The sequence below is a fragment of the Anomaloglossus baeobatrachus genome, chromosome 5 (assembly GCF_048569485.1).
Source record: "Anomaloglossus baeobatrachus isolate aAnoBae1 chromosome 5, aAnoBae1.hap1, whole genome shotgun sequence".
NCBI lineage: Eukaryota > Metazoa > Chordata > Amphibia > Anura > Aromobatidae > Anomaloglossus > Anomaloglossus baeobatrachus.
In genome coordinates, this window is record NC_134357.1 from 70,340,069 (window position 1) to 70,364,414 (window position 24,346).

At 46.0% G+C, this 24,346-nt stretch overlaps 1 protein-coding gene across 1 annotated transcript; it reads right to left on the minus strand.

The window, feature by feature from the left end:
* Nucleotides 1-2,620: 2,620 nt before the first annotated feature.
* LOC142312656 (olfactory receptor 5AR1-like) lies at nt 2,621-3,574 on the minus strand. Its single transcript, XM_075351652.1, has one exon. It carries the CDS (start codon nt 3,572-3,574, stop codon nt 2,621-2,623), a length of 954 nt encoding a protein of 317 aa, XP_075207767.1.
* Between the last annotated feature and the right edge of the window lie 20,772 nt (nt 3,575-24,346).

The window sequence follows — 24,346 nt, forward strand, 5'->3', positions numbered from 1 at the left end:
ACCATAGCAACGGTGCTCCGATCACGTGATTCCCAATGCCGCTATTTACTGACTGTGACAGCTAGTCCCTGCATGTGGCTGACTCTGTAAAAAGCGCCCACATGCAGGAACGGGGAGTCGAGCATTTCGCCGGTACACGGAAATGCTCAAACGAGCACCGTGTGCCGGAGAGATGCACTGACAGGACCTAGCATGTCGTCCGTCTAGCCATGTGACCAGTCTGTAGCCAATGAGATAATAGACACGTGACTGGTCACATGCTATTTTGACGTCACGATAGGTCCTATCATCAGTGCTGGTTACCGGGAGGACGCAGTGATGATCGGAAGGAAAAGCAGCGGGAGACAGAGTGCAGGACGTGTCGCAGGGACATGTAAGTGTTATGGCAATGTTTATTAACTGTATGTGTACATGTATAATGTGTTTTTATGTGTTTGTGTTTGCCTGCCATTGGTTTCAATGGGGCTCGAGAGGTTCGTCGAACGGTTCGCCGAACTGAACTCGAACGGAGCCTCCGTTCGACGAAATGAACTCGAGCCTTCAGAGGCTCGCTCATCTCTATTCCTCAGGTCTTTTTTTTGAGTCTAATGCGATATTCACAGCAGCTGAGAGTAGAGGAGTGATAAAATTCTTGTTTCTTCAAGGAAAAGCCGAGAAGGAAATTCATGGTGATATGTCGCAGACATTGGGGGATCAATGTCCTTCATATTCTACAGTTAAGAACTGGGTTGCCAAATTTAAAACGGGCCACTTCAGCACCAATGATGAGGAACGTCTTGGACGACTGAGAGTGGTTGTTATTCCGGAGACCGTCAATGCTGTGCATAACCTCATACTGGAGAATCAATGAATTTCAGCTAGGGCAATAGCAGACATCATGGGGATTTCCCGTGAACGTGTTTGTGTTATTATCCATGAACATTTGGACATGAGGAAGCTATCTGCAAAGTGGGTCCCCAAATGTTTGACAACAGATCAGAGAAGCATGCAAGTGAAAACTTCCTTGTCTATTTGTCAGCATTTCAGGACTGATAAGAACTTCCTAGATCAGCTGGTCACTATGGATGAGACCTGGATTTATTTGTATGACCCTGACATCAGTGGAGAGCATGTGGAATAAACGTAAAGTTTCATCATCCTATCTCCTTTCTTTCTGGGTAAAGCCAAAGACTCATTAGCAGCCCCTCATATAGCTACCTCCCAAGTCAATGACATGTTGGACTTTAACCCCTTAACGACCGCGGGCAGTAAAATTACGTCCTAAATGTCATAATGTTACTGCCCGCGGTCCTCCGGCGGCAGCATGCCGCGATCGGCGCACATCTCAGCTGATTTTCACAGCTGAGATGTGTGCCTGCTAGGCACGAGCAGAATCGTTATCTGCTCGTGCCGATTAACCCCTTAAATGGCGCTGTCAATACGTGACAGCGCCATTATAAGCGCGATCGCGGTAAACTTTTACTTACCGCCCGATACCGGAAGTCACGTGACACGATCACGTGACTTCCGATAGTTGTCATGGTAGCACAGAGTCATGTGATGACTCCTGTACTACACATGACTTGCTTTCACTTTCGCTGTGCCCGCTGCACAGTGAAAAAGAAGGAGAGCGTATCTGCTGTTTACAGCTGTGTAGCTGTGATCATCAGATACTGCAGAGCGATCGGATTGCTGATCGCAATAGCCCCCTAGGGGGACTAGTAAAATAAAAAAAAAAGTTAAAAAAAAGTTTTAAAAAATTAAAAAAAACAAAAAACCTAAAAGTTCAAATCACACCCCATTCGCCCCATTGAAAATTAAAAGGTTAAAAAAATAAAAAATATACACACATTTGGTATCGCCACGTTCAGAAACGCCCGATCTATCAAAATATAAAATCAATTAATCTGGTCAGTATACGGCGTAGCTGCAAAAAAATTCCAAACGCCAAAACGACTTTTTTTGTCGCCACAACTTTTGCGCAAAATGCAATAAGAGGCGATCAAAACGTAGCATCTGCGCAAAAATGGTACCGTTAAAAACGTCAGCTCGAGACGCAAAAAATAAGCCGTCACTAAGCCATAGATCCCCAAAAAAAATGAGAACGCTACTGGTCACGGAATATGGCGTAAAACGTGCGCCACTTTTTTTGGACAAACTTCCGATTTTTTTTAACTCCTTATATAAAAGTAAACCTATACATGTTGGGTGTCTACGAACTTGCACTGACCTGAGGCATCACACCCACACATCAGTTTTACAATATAGTGAACACAGTGAATAAAATATCTCAAAAACCATAGTGCTATGGCACTTTTTTTGCAATTTTTCCGCATTTGGATTTTTTTTGCCGTTTTCCAGTACACTATATGGTAAAACTGATGGTTTCATTTAAAAGTACAGCTCGTTCTGCAAAAAATGAGCCCTCACATGACCATATTGACTGAAAAATAAAAATGTTACGTCTCTCAGAAAAAGAATGGCGAAAAAAAAAAACGGAAAGCGAAAAATCGGCCGGTCGTGAGGGGGTTAAATAGAACCACAGTCATCACATTTATACACTTAACCGTCAGTATTGTTCCTTTTATATATTTTACATACAGTAAAAATTTGGCAGCGTGAATATAAGTCCTCTCTGGGGTTACATATTCTTTACAAAACATAAGATATTTATTAGTTTTTTAAAAGCATCTTTAAATTGCTTATTCTTCAGAGTGTAAATTACAGGATTGAGCAGTGGGATCAGTACGATATAAAGAAGAGAGAAAAACTTGTCCTGACTTGGAGAATACATTGATGTGGGTCTCATGTATAACGACATAGTAGTGCCATAATAAAGAAGTACAGAGGTGAGATGGGAAGCACAGGTCGAGAAAGTTTTACTCCTTCCAACTACAGAGTGAATATTCATGATGTTAAATACAATATAAATGTAAGAAACCAAAGTCATGAAGAATGTGCTCATACCAACCAGTGCACCTAAAATGTATGTTGCCATATTTACATAAGTGGTATCACTGCAGGAAAGTTTCAGCAATGGAGAGACATCACAGAAAAAATGATCAATTTGGTTGGAGGAGCAAAAAGATAAATTAGCAACCAAGATTGTAAAAGAAACAGGCTCTAATAATGCAGCAAACCATATGGAGATGATCACAACAAGGCAGGTTCTTAGACTCATGAGTACGGTATAGTGGAGCGGATGGCAGACTGCCACATAGCGGTCATATGCCATAACTGCAAGAATATTCATTTCCATGCAGGCAAAGAAAATGAAAAAATACATCTGTGTTATACAACCGACCAATGACATGATCTTGTGTTGAGTAGAAAGCATAATAAGAAGGTTTGGTAGAGTGGTAGAAATGTAGGAAATATCCAGAACTGAGAGGTTACTCAAAAGTATATACATAGGAGTGTGCAGGTGAGGATCAGAGACAATTGCAAAGAGAACTGCAGTGTTTCCAAATATTACATTAAGGTAGATTGTTAAAAATATAATAAAAAGAGGAATCTGAAGGTGAGGAAGATCGGAGAAACATAAGATTGTGAATTGCATTGCATGTGACTCGTTCCTTGATGTCCCCTTATACATGGTCTTTTAAAGAAATGAAACATAACAAAATTTAGTAAATGTTTTGCTTTATGTTACCATACTTTATTATTTCTGGTATTTCATGTATATTCGAGTGAACTGAACACTCCTGTGTATGGGAGAGTCGGCCAAGGAGATAGCTGTGCCAATTGATTTCCATTGCAGCCTAGGATATTCTGAAACCCTCCATGTCTACCACATGAGATCTGCTATGAAACCTAACCTGTGGCTATAGCATTTGGCTGGTCTTCACAGGCGATCATCAATTTCCCAATACACCACAAAACTAAAACAAATGTTTAAAATTCGTAAAAGGGTTGTCCAAGTATACTGTCACTCTATGTGACTCCATACTTTTGAATCTTCACAACAAGCACACTGCACACTCTTAGGATTCTCCAGTGCGGGGGACAGGAGTGTGCAGTCATGTGATTGCAAGTATGCAATTTGAATAAGTAAAACAGGAAAGTCCAGCTCAGAGGAACAATTTCTTCTTTATTTCTTGAGAATTTTAAGGACATTGGACATCAAAACTTCCACAAAGAAACCAGTATAATGGCATATGCAATGGAGCGGGCAGTCACTGCAAGTATGCAATTTGAACTCTTCTGGATGCATTCCTTCTAGACGTATCCAGCCTCACGCAATATACTTTCATTAAGCAAGGCTATGCATGTCTGGTTGGCAGGTGACCGTATGTATGCAAATCACACACTGAATTTGCGGTCACACACCTGCTGCTCTGGGCACCAGCATCAGAGAATCCTGAGAGAGCACAGTGCACCCACTATGAAGATTCACAAGTATGCAGTCACATAGCGTGACTGCAGACTTGTGTCCTAAGGCTAGCCAACCCCTGTAAGAAGAATAATTACATTTTTAAAAATAGTTTTGAAAAATTAAAAAAAGATCTAAAAGAATAATTCAGCCTCCTTTTCCCCAAATGTAAACTGCAAAACTAAATTTTAAAAAAATCATATTTGGTTTTGTTGCATTTGTAATTGCCTGAGCTACTAAAATATTTATGGTCAAAGCCAAAATTCTGCTAACACCCCAAGAAAGCAAATATATTTACAACAAAAAATTTAGCTCCTCATACAAATAAAAAATAAATGTCATATGACTCCATCAATTTAAAAATTCCAAAAAATGGTGACACAAACCATCACACAGTAGATGCTCTAAAATCTAAACCAAGAAAATAATGGCATAATTGTTTTATTTTTTTACTATTTCACAGAAATTGGAATTTTTTTCCCCACTATAAAGAAAAATAAATATAAATTATATAATGTCAAAGTAGAAAAGTATAACTCACCACTCAAAAAACAAGCTTCCAAATGACTACTCAATACTAAAAAGCTTATAATTGCTCAGAAAAGACATGTAGGGCAAAGGAGAGAGAGAGGACCCTCTGATCATAAGCTCTTACACTCTACAAGAGAGAGAGACTTACCCAATGACCCTAGAGATGGAAAATGACTTTTCCGTACAAACTGGGAACTGTTTAATGTAATTTCAAAATTGTGTTAAACTGCAAATTTCAGGAACTTCAACTTGAACTGGATCCTTCACAAGTCAATCTGCTCATCTCTAGTTGGGACCTTTAGATCGACTTACAAACTACTTGATGGTAACTTTAAAGAATTGTAAATTATGCTTTGCTGAAATAGCACCATCATATTCTGCTGCAATTTACAGATATCATCATCATCACTGTCCCCACGGGGGCTCACAATCTAAATTCCAACTACAAACCCAAGTAATTTTTCAGATTGAGTTTCTATCAAACTTTTTCTCTCATCTCTCCCAAAGACTTTTATTGATAATAGGTGTAATTTGATTTCTCATTGATGACAGATCTGAGGACAGAGAAATGAATCATAAGTGGAGAAAAAAAATCATTTTTATTAAAGATATATTATAATTTTATTTTTGCTTATACTGTTGAATTGTAAAAAAAATTAGAAACTAAAACTATAGATCCTTTTTAAACCTACTAAAAGTAGACATACAATTATACAGATTTTTGCATTATTCAAAATGAACAGTTGTTCAATAACTTCCATTTCCTCTTTAAACTAATTTCATAGATAAAATGGAAAAATGTAATAAAATTCTAGCTAAAAAAATAAATAACTTGAAACACAATAATAAAACAAATCATCCCACCGGCAATACTCACATTGGGGAAAATGTTTCACATATGACCAACTGATTCTACTCTAGTGAAGGTGAATGACAAAGATGATGGTATAAGCTGTTATAAATTCTAATGCATATATCAATGGAGTAAGACCTTAGAGAATTCAAGCTGCTTTTGGTTCTTTCATTAGAAATAAATGAATCCCACTATAATATGTCTCTACGGAAAAGATTATTCTTGAAAATTATTATAAGCAACAACCATTTAACACATCCTACAAATCAGAGTATATAATGTTAAGTTCCAATGATAAGCCAATCAAAAAACTCATACATACAGTATTCAAATACAGTTATATTTTATTCAGAGATTGTCCGACTTGGTCTACTACTCACTACATAATATGTCCTCCAACTATGCAAGCTAAGTGGCATTTGGTGACAGCCATGAGTCTCAGAGAAACATACTGAAAATTTAGCGTTTAATATCTGTTATGATAGCTTGGGTCAAAGTTGGATAAGCTCCTTTGGAACGAAATCCAAGTGTTTCAGGTTCAGAGGATAAAAGTAAGAAAGAAGGAACTAAGAGAAGTTAATAAATTGATGTGATAGGCCTGCCTAAAAAGATTTTTAGGACACATTTAAAACTGTTGACATTGGGTACTTATCCTATGGGTGTTACACTGGTGGGTGAATGTCACGTTGGTTCGTGTGGATCCACTGCACCACAGGCCAAGCTTACCCTGGAGGGTTATGACTAAGTGTCTATCAGTCTTTACTAGAGCCTCTGATTGGGAGGATAGCCAGGGCTGCAGGTAGACACCAGGTACCACTCCAGGACAGTCTTCAAGACTGCAGCAGCTTACTGGTGGGTCTTAGGCGCAATTACAAGGTACAAAAAGGTGAGACAGAGTAGTCCATCGTCAGACAAGGCAGCAGAAAGTCAGGGTACAAAGCCAGCGTCAGGAACTGAGAGGTCAGGCAAGACGGGTAGGCAAGCCGGGTCATTATCAGGAGATAGAAAATGGAGATAAGCATAAACAAGGAGCTTGCAGGCTACGAGCCTAGTTTGGGCAAGGAATGTTTTAAGGAGTTGCCTAAAATAGTAACTACATGCCCGGGATTGGACAGAGAGCCTAATCCTTGAAGGACACAGCAGGGTTAAATTCCTGTATGCCCCCTAAAGCCAGATGGAAGCTACATACAGAAGCCGCAGTGCTGGAAAGAGTGCTACAACAGGAAGACCTAACACAAGAAGATGCCATGCCATGACCATGGTGAGTGGGATGGTACAGAGGAGGTATATGAGTAGCCGCCATGAAAATGCATTCCAGAACACTGCTGTAGCATGAGAAATTTCTATGGCAATGGGAGTGACCAGTTTGGATTATGGAGGATGCAGATCATTTTCAGAATGATACGGTAATATCAGTGTTTGGGGATTTTCCATTTTTGATGACCAGGGCCATCAGAATCCTCCAACCAAAATGGATATGATCCAACTACAATCAAGCCTTCCAGAAGAATGTAGGCATAGAGCTTTAATAAAAACTCCTGTAGGGTGGAGTCTCTCTTCCTCATACCCACTTTCTGGATCTGCAGTAATACTCTAATCTAAATGGCGGGCCACAAAAAACAGAGCCATGTTTCCCTTGTGTACTTTGTACATGATAATAGATAATGGAAGAATGAAGAATAAAGAATAAAGTTTGAAATAATGCTAAAAATCCATCTCGCTTAACATTCATGAAAAATATGCAATAAATATTTACCTTTTAATGTGAATGCTGATGAATGGGATGCAGATATTGATACCTGTATGCTGTAAAAGATGTAAATAGAATTATTGCACTGAATAAAATAAGCTGGAATCAGAGGCTGTGGTATATCTACCTGTGTAGAGAATTTGTAGACTGTTTGGATGTTTAGCTGAAATAAGCATGCACAAGATGATCTCTCTAAAAAAGTCCAATATATATATAAATAAATTATAAATAGTTGATGAATAGACCTGATTGTCTCCACATACACCACCCGGCCGGGGTGTGTGCTTGGAGGTCGTATCAGTGACTGCTTGCAGTCAATTAGTTCTTCTGGTGTTTATCAATACGTTTTTCAGGGGATATTCACACGAAATCCCTACATCTACAAGCAGCTTCATTCATAATTGGGTGCTGGTGGTTTTGAATTTGTAAAGAATAAAGTTTATTGCTTAAAGGGGTTCTACAAGAATGTAAGAAAATGGGCTGGAACTTGAAAAAACACAGCTTTTGAGACATGTTTTTACTGAGAGAGGAGCTGTATCATAAGCAAAGATACAGATGAGATGCCAGACAAGGGCTGTGGCAGGAGAAGAAATAAATTTCTCCTCGACTGACTGAGCAAACTCAACCTGTATAGTTAGGGATGCATACCGGACACCTAGTGTCCTGTGCTCAAATTCGAACACAGACTTCTCACAGAAGTCTATGTTCAAGTTTGTACTTGGAATGATGAATAAAGTTTGTTGAAAGGCTGCAGCACAGCCTAGCAACACAATTTTAAACTGTGGGCATTTCCTCAGCCATCACAACCATGCAGAGTATTGGCATGGCTCTGATTGGGCAGCGCAACATGTGACCCGGCCTATATAACTGCCGGATCATGGGTGGTGCTGCCATTGTGCTTTGAATAGCGTAGGGACAGGATAGTGAGGAACAGTGTTAAGGCTACTTTACACGCTGCGATATCGGTCCCGATATCGCTAGCGTGGGTACCCGCCCCCATCTGTTGTGCGACACGGGCAAATTGCTGCCCGTGCCGCACAACATCGCGCAGACCCGTCACACATACTTACCTGCCCGGCGACGTCACTTCTAAGGGGGCGGTCCGTGCGGCGTCACAGCGACGTCACTGAGTGGCCGCCCAATAGAAGCGGAGGGGCGGAGATGAGTGGCCGGAACATCCCGCCCACCTCCTTCCTTCCTCATAGCGGCCGGGACGCAGGTAAGGAGAGGTTCCTCGTTCCTGCGGCGTCACACATAGCAATGTGTGCTGCCGCAGGAGCGCCGAACTACATCGTTACTGCTGCAGTAACGATAATCGAGAATGGACCCCCATGTCACCGATGAACGATTTTGCACGTTTTTGCAACGATGCAAAATCGCTCTACGGTGTCACACGCAGCAACATCGCTAATGCGGCCAGATGTGCATCACAAATTCCGTGACCCCAACAACTCCGCATTAGCGATGTCGCAGCATGTAAAGCCCCCTTCAGGCTACCCTTCTTTCTGCATACTCAGGGGACAGGGTCTGTGGGTACACTCTGCAAATAGGATCTGTGGGGGCCTTCTAAACTAGGCTCTGTGGGTCTACTCTGTAAAAAGGCTCTGTGGAGGTTCTCTGAAAAAAGGCTCTGTGGGGGTAGTCTGAAAAAAGGTTCAGTGTGGGTATTCTGCATCAGGCTCTGTGTGGGAAGTTGGCACTAGGCTCTATGGGGGCACTCTGCACAGGCTTTGTGGGGATACTCTGAAAAAAGACTCTCTGGAGGTACCCTAAAAACATGCTCGCTGGGGTACACTTAAAAATAGCTCTGTGGGGGCACTCTGTACCAAGCTCTGTTGGGGTACTCTGAAAACAGGCTCTGTGGAGGCATAATGCACCAGGTTTTTGAGGGCACACTACACCAGGTTCTGTGGGGACACACTGAAAAAGGCTTTGTGGGGGTATGTTACATGTCGTGGCTCTCTTATTGCAAGGAATGAGGTGGTCCTTTGTTGAGGAAGTCTGAAAACAGGCTCTGTCAGAGCACTCTGCATCAGGCTCTGTGGGGGAACTCTGCAACAGGCTATGTGTGGAAACAGCTCTGTGGGGGTGCTGTGAAAAAAAGGTTCTCATAAGATTCTCTGTAAACAGGCTCTGTGGGGGTTGTCTGAAAACAGGCTCTGTGGAGGCATTCTACACAAGGCTCTGTGGGTATACTCTGAAAATAGGCTTTCAGAGGGCACTCTGCACCAGGCTCTGTGAGGGAATGCTGAACACAGGTTATTTGGGGGCAGTCTGAAAACAGGCTCTGTGGGTGCACTCTGAAAACAGGCTCTGTTGGTGTACTCTGCATACAGGTAGTGTAATAATCTGTTGGGCACTCTCTATATACAGGCCATATAATACTCTGGTTTGTTGAGGTGCAAAGAATAAGGAGGGAATCAAACAGGGGTTATGGACGTGGCCATGGTGCTGCTGCTAGTGGTGGTGGAGCTGCAGCTAGAAGAAGACATGGTCAATATGTACCTGCTATAAGTCAAAATGAAACACGTTCCTCTGGTACACACAGGCGACAGGATGTTTTGCATAATTTCGTAAACCTGAAAACCGCTGTATGAATGGTGAGGCTAAAAAAGAAAAGCTGGTTTAAGATTGGGTGGCTGAGAGTGCTTCCAGTTCCTTTGCCTTGTCTTCCACCCAATCCCCTGCTAAAAGCACAGAGTTTAAACCTGAGGCCCATGGGCATCTGTCTTCCAACTCATCCCCTTGCAAATCAGCCAAGCAGTCTGAGCTCCAAGTCATAATTAGAGTTAAGCGATGTTCGAGGTTCGCCAATTTCCTGTTCGAGTGATTTTGGGGGGTGCTCGAGATCGAACTCGAACTCGAGGTTTTTGCTAATTATGTTCGAGAACGGTTCGATCACCAAAAGCGTGGCTTTTTACAGCTACAGTGTGCAGGGAGCCATCGCTGGCAGCCTGCGGTAAGCTGGTAACCAACGCAAATATCGGGTATCCAAGCAAAGCGCTTTGCTTAGTAACCCGATGTTTACCCTGGTTACGTTGCAAAATCCCCGAAAGCCACACAGAAGCACTTCCGTGTGACTTCTGTGGGATGCCGCTGCAGTCTGTGTCCCCTTCCAGCTGCAGCCCCGTGGCTGGCCGCTCAGCGCGGCTGCTGTCACTGCAGTGTCAGCATATGCCCACACTGTACGGTGTCCGCTGCTGCTGTCACTGCAGTGTCAGCATATGCCCGCACTGTACAGTGCCCGTGGCTGCTATCACTGCAGTGTTAGCATATGCCCGCACTGTACAGTGCCACTGGCTGCTGTCACTGCAGTGTCAGCATATGCCCGCACTGTACGGTGACCGCAGCTGCTGTCACTGTAGTGTCAGCATATGCCCGCACTGTATGGTGTCCACAGCTGCCCACACTGCAGTGACAGCAACTGCGGGCATGACAAGCGCTGCCGTCAGGAGGTTAGTGAAGTTCCTTACCTACGGTGATGAAGTCCTGCCCTCCCGATGTCAGCGCTGTCACTGTCTTCCATGGCCGTCGCTTGTCACATCTCCACTAGCCGCCGACCCAAGACTGTGACTAGCATTGACGTCATGGGTTCCCACGATACTTGGTTGTGAATGCGGTGGTCATTGAACTCAGTGACAGGTCTTCTATCAGGAGTGCAGCGATCACTGCAGGTAATGTACCTCGCTAACCTCCTGACAGAAGCACTTGTCATGCCGTGCAGTGCTGACCTATTGATGTGTGCTCAGGTCACTGCATTGCTCTCCCAGTCAATATGGAACATTCTGTTCTTCATTGACTGGGACATTGACTATGGTATGGATCATCATGGGACCGCCTTGGATTACACCAGACCAACATTTGTTTTTCTTTCTAATAAATTGGTGAAAGAGGGAATGTTTTGGGGAGTGTTTTTCAAATAAAAATGTGTTTGTCGTCTCTTTTTTTTTTTTTATTACTGACTGGGTTGGTGATGTTGGGTATCTGATAGACGCCTGACATCACGAATCCCAGGGATTGATGCCAGGTGACATTACACATCTGGTATTAACCCCATATATTACCCCATTTGCCACCGCACCAGGGCAACGGGATGAGCTGGAGCGAAGCACCAGGATTGGCGCATCTAATGGATGCGCCACTTGTGGGGCGGCTGTGGCCTGCAATTTTTAGGCTGGGAAGAGTTCAATAACCATGGACCTCCCTAGTCTGAGAATATCAGACCCCAGCTTTCCGCTTTACCTTGGCTGGTGATACAATTTTGGGGGGACCCCACGTGTTTTTTTTTTTTTTTTTTTTTTTTTTAATTATTTATTTAATTTAAAATAACACTGTGGGGTGCCCTCAGTTTTGGATTACCAGCCAAGGTGAAGCTGCCAGCTGTGGTCTGCAGGCTACAGCCGTCTGCTTTACAATAGCTGGCTATCAAAAATAGGGGGAACCCCATGTCATTTTTTTTTTTTAAATTTATTTATTTTTTTGGCTAAATACAAGGCTAAGCACCCCTTAGTGCCACATGAAAGGCACCAAACGGTGCAAAATTACAAAATGCAGGAGAGTGGGACATTATGTGTCTTTCTGCCATTATAATGACAGAAAAGACTGATATGAAGTGTACAAGCAAAGGAAAATCACCAGAGCGCTCTACGCTGTGAAAAGCAGTAGAAAATGGCACTGGAGTGAACATGTGACTGCCTCATGTAGGTTGAAGCTATGGATCCTGGATAAATTTATGGATTTTCCCTCCTTCAGTTTTTTTTGCAGTACGGAAGAATAACGGAAGGCACACGGATGACAAACGGATGAAATACAGACCGTATACGGAAATGAAACGGATGCCACATGGATGCACCCATGAAAAAAACGGACCGTTTTTTGCGGACCGCAAAAACGGATCGGTCGTGTGAATGTAGCCTTATTCTGATCTGACGTTTATAAACAGCAGGCAAAAATAAGTGAATAGCGCCCCCCAGCGTCAGAAAATCTCCGAGGTTTAAGGGGGTAGCTGAGATCCTGGAGATCATGATTCAGGACATTTTTTACGGTCTCCGCTCACGTAATCACCGGTATGCACCATATACCGATGATCATGTTACAGTAAATGACAGCGGCGGTAAAAAATTATTTATCTCCCATCTGGCATGAACAAACAAGTCAGATGGGAGATAAATATCCTCCCCCGGTCCCCTCTGACAGAAAGCTCCTCCCCAGACCCTGCGACGTCACCCCCTATAATCCCACCGGTGTTCCCCGGTGTCCCACGGTACCTGTGCAGCTTTGATCCCCTGCAGCCCCCTCCTTCACAATAGACGCTGCCGCATGCACAGAGTGGCTGTCAGCTCAGCTTCCTGTGTTCAGACACAGTGAGTGGTGGTAACCATGCATCTGTAAGCTACTGCAATGCCCCGCTCATGAGGTAAGGAACATAGTTGATCAGGAGAGCTATGCTACATTTCCAAATGGAGGTATTTGATTTTATAGTTGCCCTGCTGAACGAGTACCAAACATGAGAGTCCGTTATACGCCACAAGAAAACACATCTAAATAGCGAGCTCTGTTGTTTAGTATTCATTCAGCTTGATAACTGGACTTAAAGGGGTATTCCATCTCCAAGATCCTATCCCCAATATATAGTAGGTGGAATAGCAATAATATCAGCAAATACCAATATTTGGAAATGTAGAATAGTTCTCCTGATTAGGCATGCCCTTACCTCATGAGCAGGGCATTGCAGCTTTGGTAGCAACAGTTACGACATAGACTCTGCTGCTGTGGACCCGGGGAGAGTGGGTGCAGATTCATTGCACCCACACTGCTCACATGGAGGGTCTGCACTTTTAGAAAATGGGTGATATGTTCCCTGAGCATGTCCCCCCCATTTTCTAGACGGTCCAGAGTCGTCGTGGGACCCCCTTATTTTTTTTTCCTTACAATAAATTGGTGAAAAAGGGGATATTTTAGGGAGTGTTTTTTCAAATACATTTCTTTTGTCTATTTTTTTTGTTAGTACTGACAGTTTGTGATGTCGGGTATCTGATTGACGCCATGACATCACAAACTGCTGGGCTTGATGTCAGGTGACCTTACAGTTAGTATCAACCCCATTTATTACCCCGTTTGCCACTGCACCAGTGCACGGGATGAGCTGTGGTGAAGCGCCAGGATTGGCGCATCTAGTGGATGCGCCACTTCTGGGGCGCCTGCGGCCTGTTATTTTTAGGCTGTGAAGTGCCAATAACTATGGACCTTCCCAGCCTGAGAATATCAGACCACAGCTGTCCGCTTTACCTTGGCTGGTGATCCAATTTGGGGGGGACCCTATTTTTTTTTTGTAATTATTAATATTTATAAAGTAATTATAAAAAAAGAGCCTGGGGCGACCTCCACATTGGATCACCAACCACGGTTAAGCTGCCAGCTGTGGTTTTCAGGCTACAGCCATCTGCTTTACCCTAGCTCGCTATCAAAAATGGGGGGACCCCACGTCATTTTTTTTTTTAACTATTTTTTTAAATAAAAAAAATTAATGGGCTTCCCTGTGTTTTGATTGCCAGCCAAGGTAACGCCAGGCAAATGGGGGTGGCAACCCGTAGCTGTCTGCTTTATCTGCGGTGAGAATCAAAAATACCACGGAGCGCTACGTAATTTTTTTTAATGATTTAATTTTACAGCACTGTGATTTCAGGCAATCAAAATACAGGGAAGCCCTTGTTTTAGTTATTTAAATAAATAAGTAAAAAAATATATATGGGCTCCCGCTGCATTTTTTATATTGCTAGCTGAGGGTAATCCAAGCAACTACTGGGTGCTAACCCCCACTGCTTGGTGTTACTTTCACTGGCAATGGAAAATCCAGGGAAGCATTTTTTATTTTTTTTTGCCAAAAAACTACAAAAAAATGACGTGAGCTTTGCCATATTTTTGTATGCTAGCCAGGTTCAGCAGGCAGGTAGGGCTGCCCCCAACCCCCAGCTGCCTATTTGTACCCGGCTGGGAACTAAACATATAGGGAAGCCCTTTTTTGAATTATTTCATGAATTTCATGAAATAATTAAAAAAAAAAACGACGTAGGCTTCGCCCCATTTTTGTGTCCAGCCAGGTACAACTAGGCAGCTGGGGATTGGAATCCACAGCACAGGTTAGCCCGAGGTTTCTGGGCCCCTCTGCTGCGAATTGCAGTCCACAGCCGCCCCAGAAAATAGCGCTTTCATAGAAGCGCCATCATCTGGTGCTGTATCCAACTCTTCCAGCTGCCATGATGCCGGTGGCTTCCTGGGTAATAATGGGTTAATACTAGCTTTGTTTTACTAGCTAGTATTAAGCCAGAGATTCTTAATGTCAGGCAAGTTTGACCCGGCCATAAAGAATCTCCAATAAAGGGTTAAAAAAAAGACACCTCACAGGGAAAAAATACTTTAATAGAAATAAATACACAGACACATTAGAGACTCCATCTTTATTACCCCCTGTCAGCCCTCCACAATCCATGGTCTTCTGTCTTCTTTCTCCTTCAACCAATGCAGCTCTGCTACATCAGCAGCACTGCATGGGAGGAAGAACGCTGCTGCTCCCTGTGCAGTCTTTTCACTCCGTGAGTGATCAGTGCTGCTGGCTGTTAGCGGTGATGTCACCGCTGACAGACGGGTTACCATAGCAACGGTGCTCCAATCACGTGATTCCCGGGGCCGCTGCGTGCTGTAAGCGGTGACATCACCGCTGACAGGCGCATTGCTATAGCAATGGTGATCTCCGTTATTGACCGGCTGTGGCAGCCGGTGAAAAACGGAACAGGGAAGCAGAACGGGGAGTCGACCGTGTGCTAGAGCATGTCACCCGTACACGGAGATACACAAACGATCACCGAATACTGGAGAGATGCACTGACAGGACCTAGCATGACGTCAAAGCCATGTGACCAGTCTGTAGCCAATGAGATAATAGACATGTGACTGGTTACATGGCTATTTTGACGTCACAATAGGTCCTATCATCAGTGCTGGTTACCGGGAGGATGCAGCGATTATCGGAAGGAAAAGCGGCAGGGGACAGAGTGCACGACGCATCGCGGGGACAGGTAAATGTTATGGAAATGTTTATTAACTGTATGTGTACATTTATAATGTGTTTTTATGTGTTTGTGTTTGCCTGCCATTGGTTTCAATGGGGCTCGAGAGGTTCATCGAACGGCTCACCGAACCGAACTCGAACGCGGCCTCCGTTCGATGAACCAAATCGAACTCAAGCCTCTAGAGGCTCGCTCATCTCTAGTCATAATGCAGTTATTTCTCTTTTTGATGAATGGCTGGGGTTCCGTGGCCATCCACCTGGCTCTGCCCCATAAGTGGAATAGATTGAGTGCACTGGTGTCCAACCACTTGTTCTGTTTGAGGATGAGGATGTGGGAGGGCTAGTGAACAAAGTCAGTGGACCACCGCAGCACATCTCTAATGATGGTGACTAAACAAAGGTGCCAACTGTTACGGCTTTCGGGAGCGCACAGACCAGCAAGGAAAGCAGGGGTAAGGAGTGGATGGAAGATGATGCGGTGGATGATGAAATCTTAGACCCCACTTTGAATGATGCCATGCTAGTGATGTGCGCAGTTCAGAGGAAGAGCTGGTGGTCATGCTGCCCCAGTTGCACTACAAAAGAGGGAGGAGGGTGCAAACGCACAGAGTCCAGTACACTAGCCAGTATGTTTGTTGCTACTGCACACTGTACTAATGAACTGAACACACAAAAAGCAGCTTAAAGAAGCTCCCTAACTTAAATTTTCTTCAGGCAATGTGCTAATATAGCGCCCCTGACTGTATCAGGGTGCTATAGGGAACTGCATCCTGTACTCCAGGGTGCAAGGCCAACCCCCCATGGTTCCAGATTCCCATCAACAGTGTCACTGACATCCGCACTACAAATCCCAACCACACCTCACACCAGGGCTGGATAGACACACCAGTGGGTTGGTCAAGTTGGAACACGGCTGCCCACCTAGGGGTCAGGCAGACTGGTGGGAGGGGGAAGTGGAGGGCAGAACAGTGGTAGCCCTCAGAGAGTGAGGAGCAGGGGTGTTGAAGCTCCCAGGAAGGTGACAGGTTGGGTCGCAAACGGTGGTCCGGGACCACAGGAGTCGGGGATCGGTATTAGGAACACTGGACAGGAGTGTAACAGACGCAGTCTAGGAGGACTGTTGGCATCAGAAAGCCCAGCCACCTTATCTGTACCGAGCACGGCGGGAAACAGGACCCTAGATCAGGGAAGAGCTTCAAGCTCCTTGGTAATTAACCTGTGGAGGATAGTCTCTTTACGAACTTTCCCCAAGAGCTCAGAGATTGGAGGCATCAGCATAACGCGGGGGATAGGGTTCTCCAAAATACAAAACCCACTGAAATCCCAAGTGCCAGCCACCAAGAGCACAGCTGCCATACACATGGGTAGTGGGGCCCCGAAGGCTTCAAGCCAAGGGGCCACAACTGTAGATCAATTTGTGCACGGAGGCAGGGCTCTGGACTTACCAAGTGACACTGGTGGGAGCGGGACCTGGACGGGCTTCCCCCGTAGAGACTGCGGTGCCTAGAGACTTTGGTTTATCATCTGTGTGAGTGTCTGCTTAATCCACCTGATTCAACATCACAACTACCGCTGTGTAGTTGTAATCTAACCCCTGCACCCTGCTTCCCAAGGCCAAGCAAGCTACCCGTTCACCAAATCCCCACTCTCTACCTGTGGAGGGACTGACATCTGGCTGCCCCATACCATCTGCCACGGTACTCCCATCGGCAGCGGCGGTACTCCCCTTTACTACAACCCGCAGGTGGCGTCACAAACATTCATCCTGTAAATACCGCCTTACATTTTAAGTGGCCGCAAGCCCCCGGGTCCAGAGACCCTCGAGCCACAGCAAACCTGGATCCGAGCAGTTCGACTGCTGCTGGAGTGGCACACTAACAACAAGACAAGGGTCCTTAATCCTGAGCACCACCTGCATGATAAGGCTCCGGAATGCAAAGCACAAGCCGTAGTGGAGTCCAAACTTAAAAAACAGGGAAAATCTGAGGCTCTTCTTGATACATCTTCTGCTGTAGTTTTGACCTCTTCCTCCCACTCCCAAACAACAGGTACACTGCTTCCTTTTGCAGCCCCCTTGTTCTTTCTATTACCATTTTATAGCCATTTTACAGCACAAAGCTTCAGGTCTGCTTTTTCTTTTATCGGGCTCGGGTTCAAGGTTGGGTAGAGTTCTGGTACCCAAACCATCTTTGAACAACAGTTCAGTCAAACCCGACGAACCTGCACATCCTGGGCATAGGAGAAGGGAGTAAGGCCCAGTGCTGGAGATGGGTCCTGTGATAAAAGTATGCTTGCTTTACAACCAGTGCTTCACTCGGCATTTTAATTGAGGGAGCTATCAGAGGTGAGAGTGAACAAGATAAGGTATGTAGTATGTAAGAAGAAGTTAATTAAATGGAATTAAATCCTGCACCAAGTCAGTAGTCATAGAAAGACAAGTTATGAATGGAGTGCTCCTCAGAGGTTGGCGAAAGCTGATAGTGCCAAATGTGCTGAAGAGTGTTATAGAATTAGAATTCCTTAGCATTAGTGATGAGCGAATGTATTCATTTCTATTGGCTATTCGCAGAATAATACGGTATTCGGGGTATTCGTTATATGGCGATGGTGTATTCGCCTTGCTATATTCGGATGTCCTGCCCAGGATTTTTGGCGCCCGATTTGCAGCCACTAAACATGTTCGACTTCTTAATCAATCACAGTAATGCTGTGTAATAACCTGCAGGTAACGGGATACGCAAGGACTGCACAGAACCACGGGGTTAATCAATGCAAATTTAATAACGTATTGCACAACACAGGTGGAGGAGAAGTGCAGGAAAGGAAGGGGAGAAAAGTGGGAAAGTGCACAGCAGTAGATATAATGCAATATATATACAACTACTTTGACTAGCTTGTCAAGGGTGGGAAGCCTCAGATTGTACGCCCAAAAGCAAAACACAAAAATCCTTATTAAGTAAAAAAAAACGCAGGGTCCTTGTTACCTTACTCGTATAACACAGTACAGAGTCTTTTGCTATCTGTCCCTAACTAAAAGTAGTGTGCACACTTAACTGCAGGTTTCAGCGGGGGGTACCTCTTCACCGTTGGGGCCCGTGTTCCGCCGGCAGACACCTGTAAAGTTCAGTCTTTATCCCGGATCTGTAATTTGCTCGTGCTGTCTGGCTCCTCGCTCCACATCCAGCCTCTTTGGATCTGTGTCTTGGGGAGACGCCACGCAACCCTCCCAGGTACTTGGACCTCGGTAAAACAGGGCAGACTACGGCTTTCTATTTTACAGCACAGCACACTCCTCTCTGCCCAAACAGCCACACGTAGACCCCTCCTCCTCCTGTTCCGGAATGTACCAAGTCACTCGGATCAGCAGGGGCTTTTGCCCGTTGTTCTCTGTTTTGACAGCAGGTGGCAGCATAACACACGGAAGTCCACCAAACAGTCTTTTAACCTATATATATATATAAATGTTAACAGGTCTTACATTTCCCCCCCTCTTTAACCTCGGCTGTCCTGGCCAATACATTCCTGAGGCACTCTGCACAAGGGCACACGGTGGCAACTCCTGCCCTGCTTCACAACCTGTTGCTTGGGAGCCAATGTCTTAAAACAGGATCCAGTGACAAAACACACAAATTCATCTGCCAAGTACCGATCAGGGGAATACCAGCATTAGCCCGCTCAGTCCAGCGTGGCACTACGGCTAAGCAACCAGATGTCGGCGATGTATCAGGGAGTACAGTATTCTCGTCCCCATCACTGGAGATTGGGGACTCCTGCTCTGCAGGGGTGGCACCTGTGTCTTGTACGGATGGGGGTGTGGATCTCTCCCAGTCTGTTGGGTTGGTCGGGGCCCACCACCATTCTTCGTCGTCAGAGCCCTCTTCAAGGGTAACAGGGACGAGCACCGTCTCCGAGGTACTTTGTCTGGTCCTGTCTTCTGAATAGCAGGGCCTCAGCATATTACGATGCAGGATGAGGGTGCCGCCTCTTTGCTCGTCTCTCACTTCGTATACTGATCCATGGGGCGAGATTCTTCTGATCACAATGTACGGCTCTGTTTTCCAGCGCTCGCTCAACTTGTGTCTCGGGTGTTTCTCTGCAATTAGTACTCTGTCTCCTGGCAAGAACGGGGTTTCACACACAGGTTTCCGCTGCGGGTGTGTCTTTTCTTGCAGCCACTTGGTGACAATTCGATGGATAGCCTCCAGCCGTCGACGGTGACAGTCAACCCAGGAACCTATGCTCTGACCTTCACTGATCTCGAGGGGAGCTAGGTTCAGCTCTTCAATGCCTCTTCCGGCTCTTCCAAACAGTAGCACGTATGGGGTGTACCCAGTGGTGGAGTGGACACGATTATTGTACGCCCACACGAGTTCTGCGAGATAGCCAGGCCAGTGATTCTTACGATCATCCTAAAAACGTGCGTAGCATTTGTAGGAGGGTCCGGTTAAATCTCTCGCAGGCTCCGTTGCCCTGTGGATGATAAGGCGTAGTCCTTGACTTCTGCATTCCGTAAATCCTTTGCAGCTCTCTCATGACACCGCCCTGAAAGCAAGCCCCTTGGTCAGAATGTATTGTTTTGGGGCAGCCGTACACCCGGATAAAGTCATCACTGATGGCTCGAGCAACTGATTCAGCCGTCTGATCTGTGGTGGGTATCACCACCGCAAATTTGGAGAAGTGATCTGTCATCACAAGGCAGAACTGATAGCCCCGGTGGGAGTGGCCAATCTTCAGATAATCGATCATGAGTACTTCCAACGGCTCTTTGGTTACAATAGTCTGTACTGGTGCTTGCTGTGGGGGAGCCTTACTTAACTCACAGGAACGGCACAGTTTACAGGCCTTCTCTACTGCCCGAAGCATCTGAGGACAGTATACTATTCTTTGCAACCACTGGTAAGTCTTGTCCGGTCCGAAATGGGCTCCCTTCTCATGCGCCTCTCGGGCCAAAGGTACTGCCATCTTCTGGGGTATCACTACTTGCCACCGTACTTCCAACTCTGTAGCTAGGTGCACCTTCCGATACAGCATCCCTTCTTGCACCGACAGCTTATCCCATTGGCTAAGAATCTGGAGGGCCACGTGTGACAGCGTGGCCCGTATTTCCTTTCTAGGCTTGCGCTGCAGGATCACCCACTCTTTCACTTGAAGAAGTTCTGGGTCAGATGACTGGATTTTCACCCATTCCTCTCTGGTTTGGCCAAGCAGGCGTGATGTCGTGCCTGACGTAATTTCCAGCATACGAGCCTCTACCACTTGAGCGGTGAATTTACTGAAGTCCGGAATTTCCTCTTCCTCCAACTGTTCATCTCTCTCTCCCACTGGGGCTTCGGTGGTAACACGAGAAAGGGCATCCGCATTCTGATTTTCATGCTTAGAGCGGTACTGCACATGATAATTGTATCTGGAGAGTCGTGCCAGCCACCTCTGTTCCATTGCTCCCAGTTTGGCGGTGGAGATGTGAGCCAGGGGGTTATTATCTGTATAGACTTCAATTTGAGCTCCCGTGAGATATTCCGTGAACCTTTCGGTTATTGCCCATACTAGTGCCACTAACTCCAGCCAAAAGGAACTGTAATTCTCGTGGTTGCGCTCTGCTTCTCGCAACGTCCGACTTCCATATGCAATCACCCGTTCAGTACCATTCTGTACCTGGGCCAGTACTGCACCCAGGCCGTAGAGGCTCGCGTCTGTATACAACCGAAAAGGGAGGTTATAGTCTGCATAGGCAAGCACAGGGGCACTAACCAAGGCCTCTTTCAATCGGTGTAAGGCTTCTGCTTGTCTTGGTCCCCAGCAAATTTTCTGTGCTTATGGTTATTTCGCAGTCCCTCGGAGCAATTCGTGCAAAGGTTCTGCCTCCTTCGCGAAATCTTTGATAAAGCGACGGTAATAACCGGCTAGCCCCAGGAAGGCTCGAACCTCCCGCACTGTGCTGGGTGTGGGCCATTGTAGCACTGCTCTCACTTTCCCATCGGAGGGCTGTACGCCAGCTTCCGACACCTTGTGTCCGAGATATTCAATCTCTTCCTGAAAGATCCGGCATTTTTTTGGTTTCAGTTTAAAGGGAACCTGTCATCAGAAATTTCGCCCAAAAGCTAAAAGATTCCCCCTCTGCAGCTCCTGGGCTGCATTCTAGGAAGGTCCCTGTTATAATTGTGCCCCATGTGAGACCAAAATAAAGCCTTTATAAAGTTCTACCTTTTTGTATGCAGCTTCTGTAAATCCGTCACGGGGGCGGGCTCTCTGCCGTCCGTTATTCTGCCTCCTGGTCCTGTATGCCGCCCCCATCGCTCCTTTCCATATCTGATGCACCGCCCACTGCTCCAGCCATCCCCGCGCATGCCCAGTGCCAGTCTCACGGGACTGAGCACTGTGACTGCTGGTGACGTGTGCGCAGGCAAGTGATTATGGACGGGACTGTGACTGTTATCAGCAAGTACCCGGCCATAATCTCTTGAGCGCGCAAACCTCTCCAGCGGTCACACTGAGCTCAGTGTAGATGCTAGACTGTATGGGCTGCTTCCAGGGATGACGTCCCTTTGTCATGTGATAGTATTTCGAACACGCCCCTATCACATGACAAAGGGACGTCATCCCTGGAAGCAGCCCATACAGTCTAGCATCTACACTGAGCTCAGTGTGACGCTGGAGAGGTTTGCGCGCTCACGAGATTATGGCCGGGTACTTGCTGATAACAGTCACAGTCCCGTCCATAATCACTTGCCTGCGCACACGTCACCAGCGGTCACACTGCTCAGACCTGTGAGACTGGCACTGGGCATGCGCGGGGATGGCTGGAGCAGTGGGCGGTGCATCAGATATGGAAAGGAGCGATGGGGGCGGCATACAGGACCAGGAGGCAGAATAACGGATGGCAGAGAGCCCGCCCCCGTGACGGATTTACAGAAGCTGCATATAAAAAGGTAGAACTTTATAAAGGCTTTATTTTGGTCTCACATGGGGCACAATAATAACAGGGACCTTCCTAGAATGCAGCCCAGGAGCTGCAGAGGGGGAATCTTTTAGCTTTTGGGCGAAATTTCTGATGACAGGTTCCCTTTAAGCCCATGAGCCCGTAGGTGCTGAAACACTTGGCCCAGGTTTTCTAGATGTTTCTCGAAGGTTGCAGAATACACTACTATGTCGTCCAGGTAAATCAACGTGGCCTCGAAGTTCATGTCTCCAAGGCAACTTTCCATGAGGCGCTGAAAAGTTCCTGGGGCATTATTTAGTCCAAACGGCATGCGATTGAACTCGAAGAGTCCCATGGGTACAATAAATGCGGTATTGGCCTTTTCTTTCTTTGCCACAGGGACCTGCCAATATCCACTGGCCAGATCGAGGAAGGAGAAGTAACGTGCCTTTCCCAGCACCGACAGGGACTCCTCTATCCGGGGCAGAGGGTAGGAATCACGAACCGTGCATCCATTAAGCTTGCGGTAGTCAACACAGAAGCGGGTAGACCCATCCTTTTTCTTGACCAGCACGATTGGGGCAGCCCATGGACTCTGACTTTCTCTTACCACCCCGCTCTTCAGCATCTGCGCCAAAAGCTCTTTTACCTCTTGGTAGTACTTTTGGGGTATTTGTCTGTTCCTTTCCCTGATCGGTGGGGCATCTCCCATGGGTATTTCGTGCTGAATCTTGTCAGTACAGCCGAAATCTTCTGCGTGACGGTAGAACGTGGCTTGATTCTCCCAAATAAAGTCTTTTATGGCTTGAGCTTGCTCCAAAGCGATAGGGCTCAGGTCCACTCCCATCTGCCCTAAGATGACGCGACTGTTCCATTGATCAGTGGGTATCTCTTTTCTTTCCATAGAAACAGCCCAAGTCCAGGCTTCCCATGCCATGGGCTGCAATTCAATCGATTCTGCGGTCGCCACCTCTTCAGGCGCCAGGTAGACATGGGCCAGAACAACTCCCGAGGTCAAGGTGTAGGCCTGTTCCCCAGTGTTCACGCAACGGAAAGGGACTCTTCCATTTCTTACTGTTGCTAAAGTACGAGCCACCAATGGTTCGTCTCCGTTATCTTCACCACGGTAAGGCTCCACCAACACCTCCATCCCCTCGAGTGTACGGTGGGCCCTGACTGGCAAGGTGAGAACTGTCTCACAATTTAGAGGTAAAGTAATTGTTGTCTGTCTTGGGACTCGAACCCTCCCCACCGGGTAGCGGCTCCCACCATTCCTCCACAGTCCTCTGGCACGGATAGGGTGTTGGAAGACCTTTTGGGCGGACCTGTTAACAACTGTTGTCTTCCAGTAATCACAGCCCCCCTTGTTGAAGAGCAACTGTTCTAATTCTTTCAGGACATTCATGCCCACGATAGCCGGCACCTCTCTGTCGTACCGGCCCTCCGTTAACACAATCCCTTTTTTGCCTAAGTTCTGGCCACAGGCACGTATGTTCATCCACATGACCCCTACAACCGGAATGGGAAGATTGTTTGCAGCCCTCAGTTTGATATGTGCCCCTTTGTCAATGGATACAGTTTGTCCAAAATGTTGGTAGAAGAACTGTTCTGGCATGGTGGTCACTTGGTCACCCAGTATCCATCAGGCATCTTACTTCTTTCCCTTCAAATTCGTCCGTGATCGTCGGCGTGCTAGCTGCTATATCTTCAGGGCGTTGGTTTTCTCTAAGCTCAGTTGGTCTCCCCGCCATGTGCCCATCCATGGAGGGAGGCACTAGTTTAACGGCGGTCTTTCTTGAGACGTTTTCCCCTCTGGACAGTGTTGGAATAAATGGTTCCGATTTCCACAGTTCCAACACTGGTACTCTCCAGCGAGT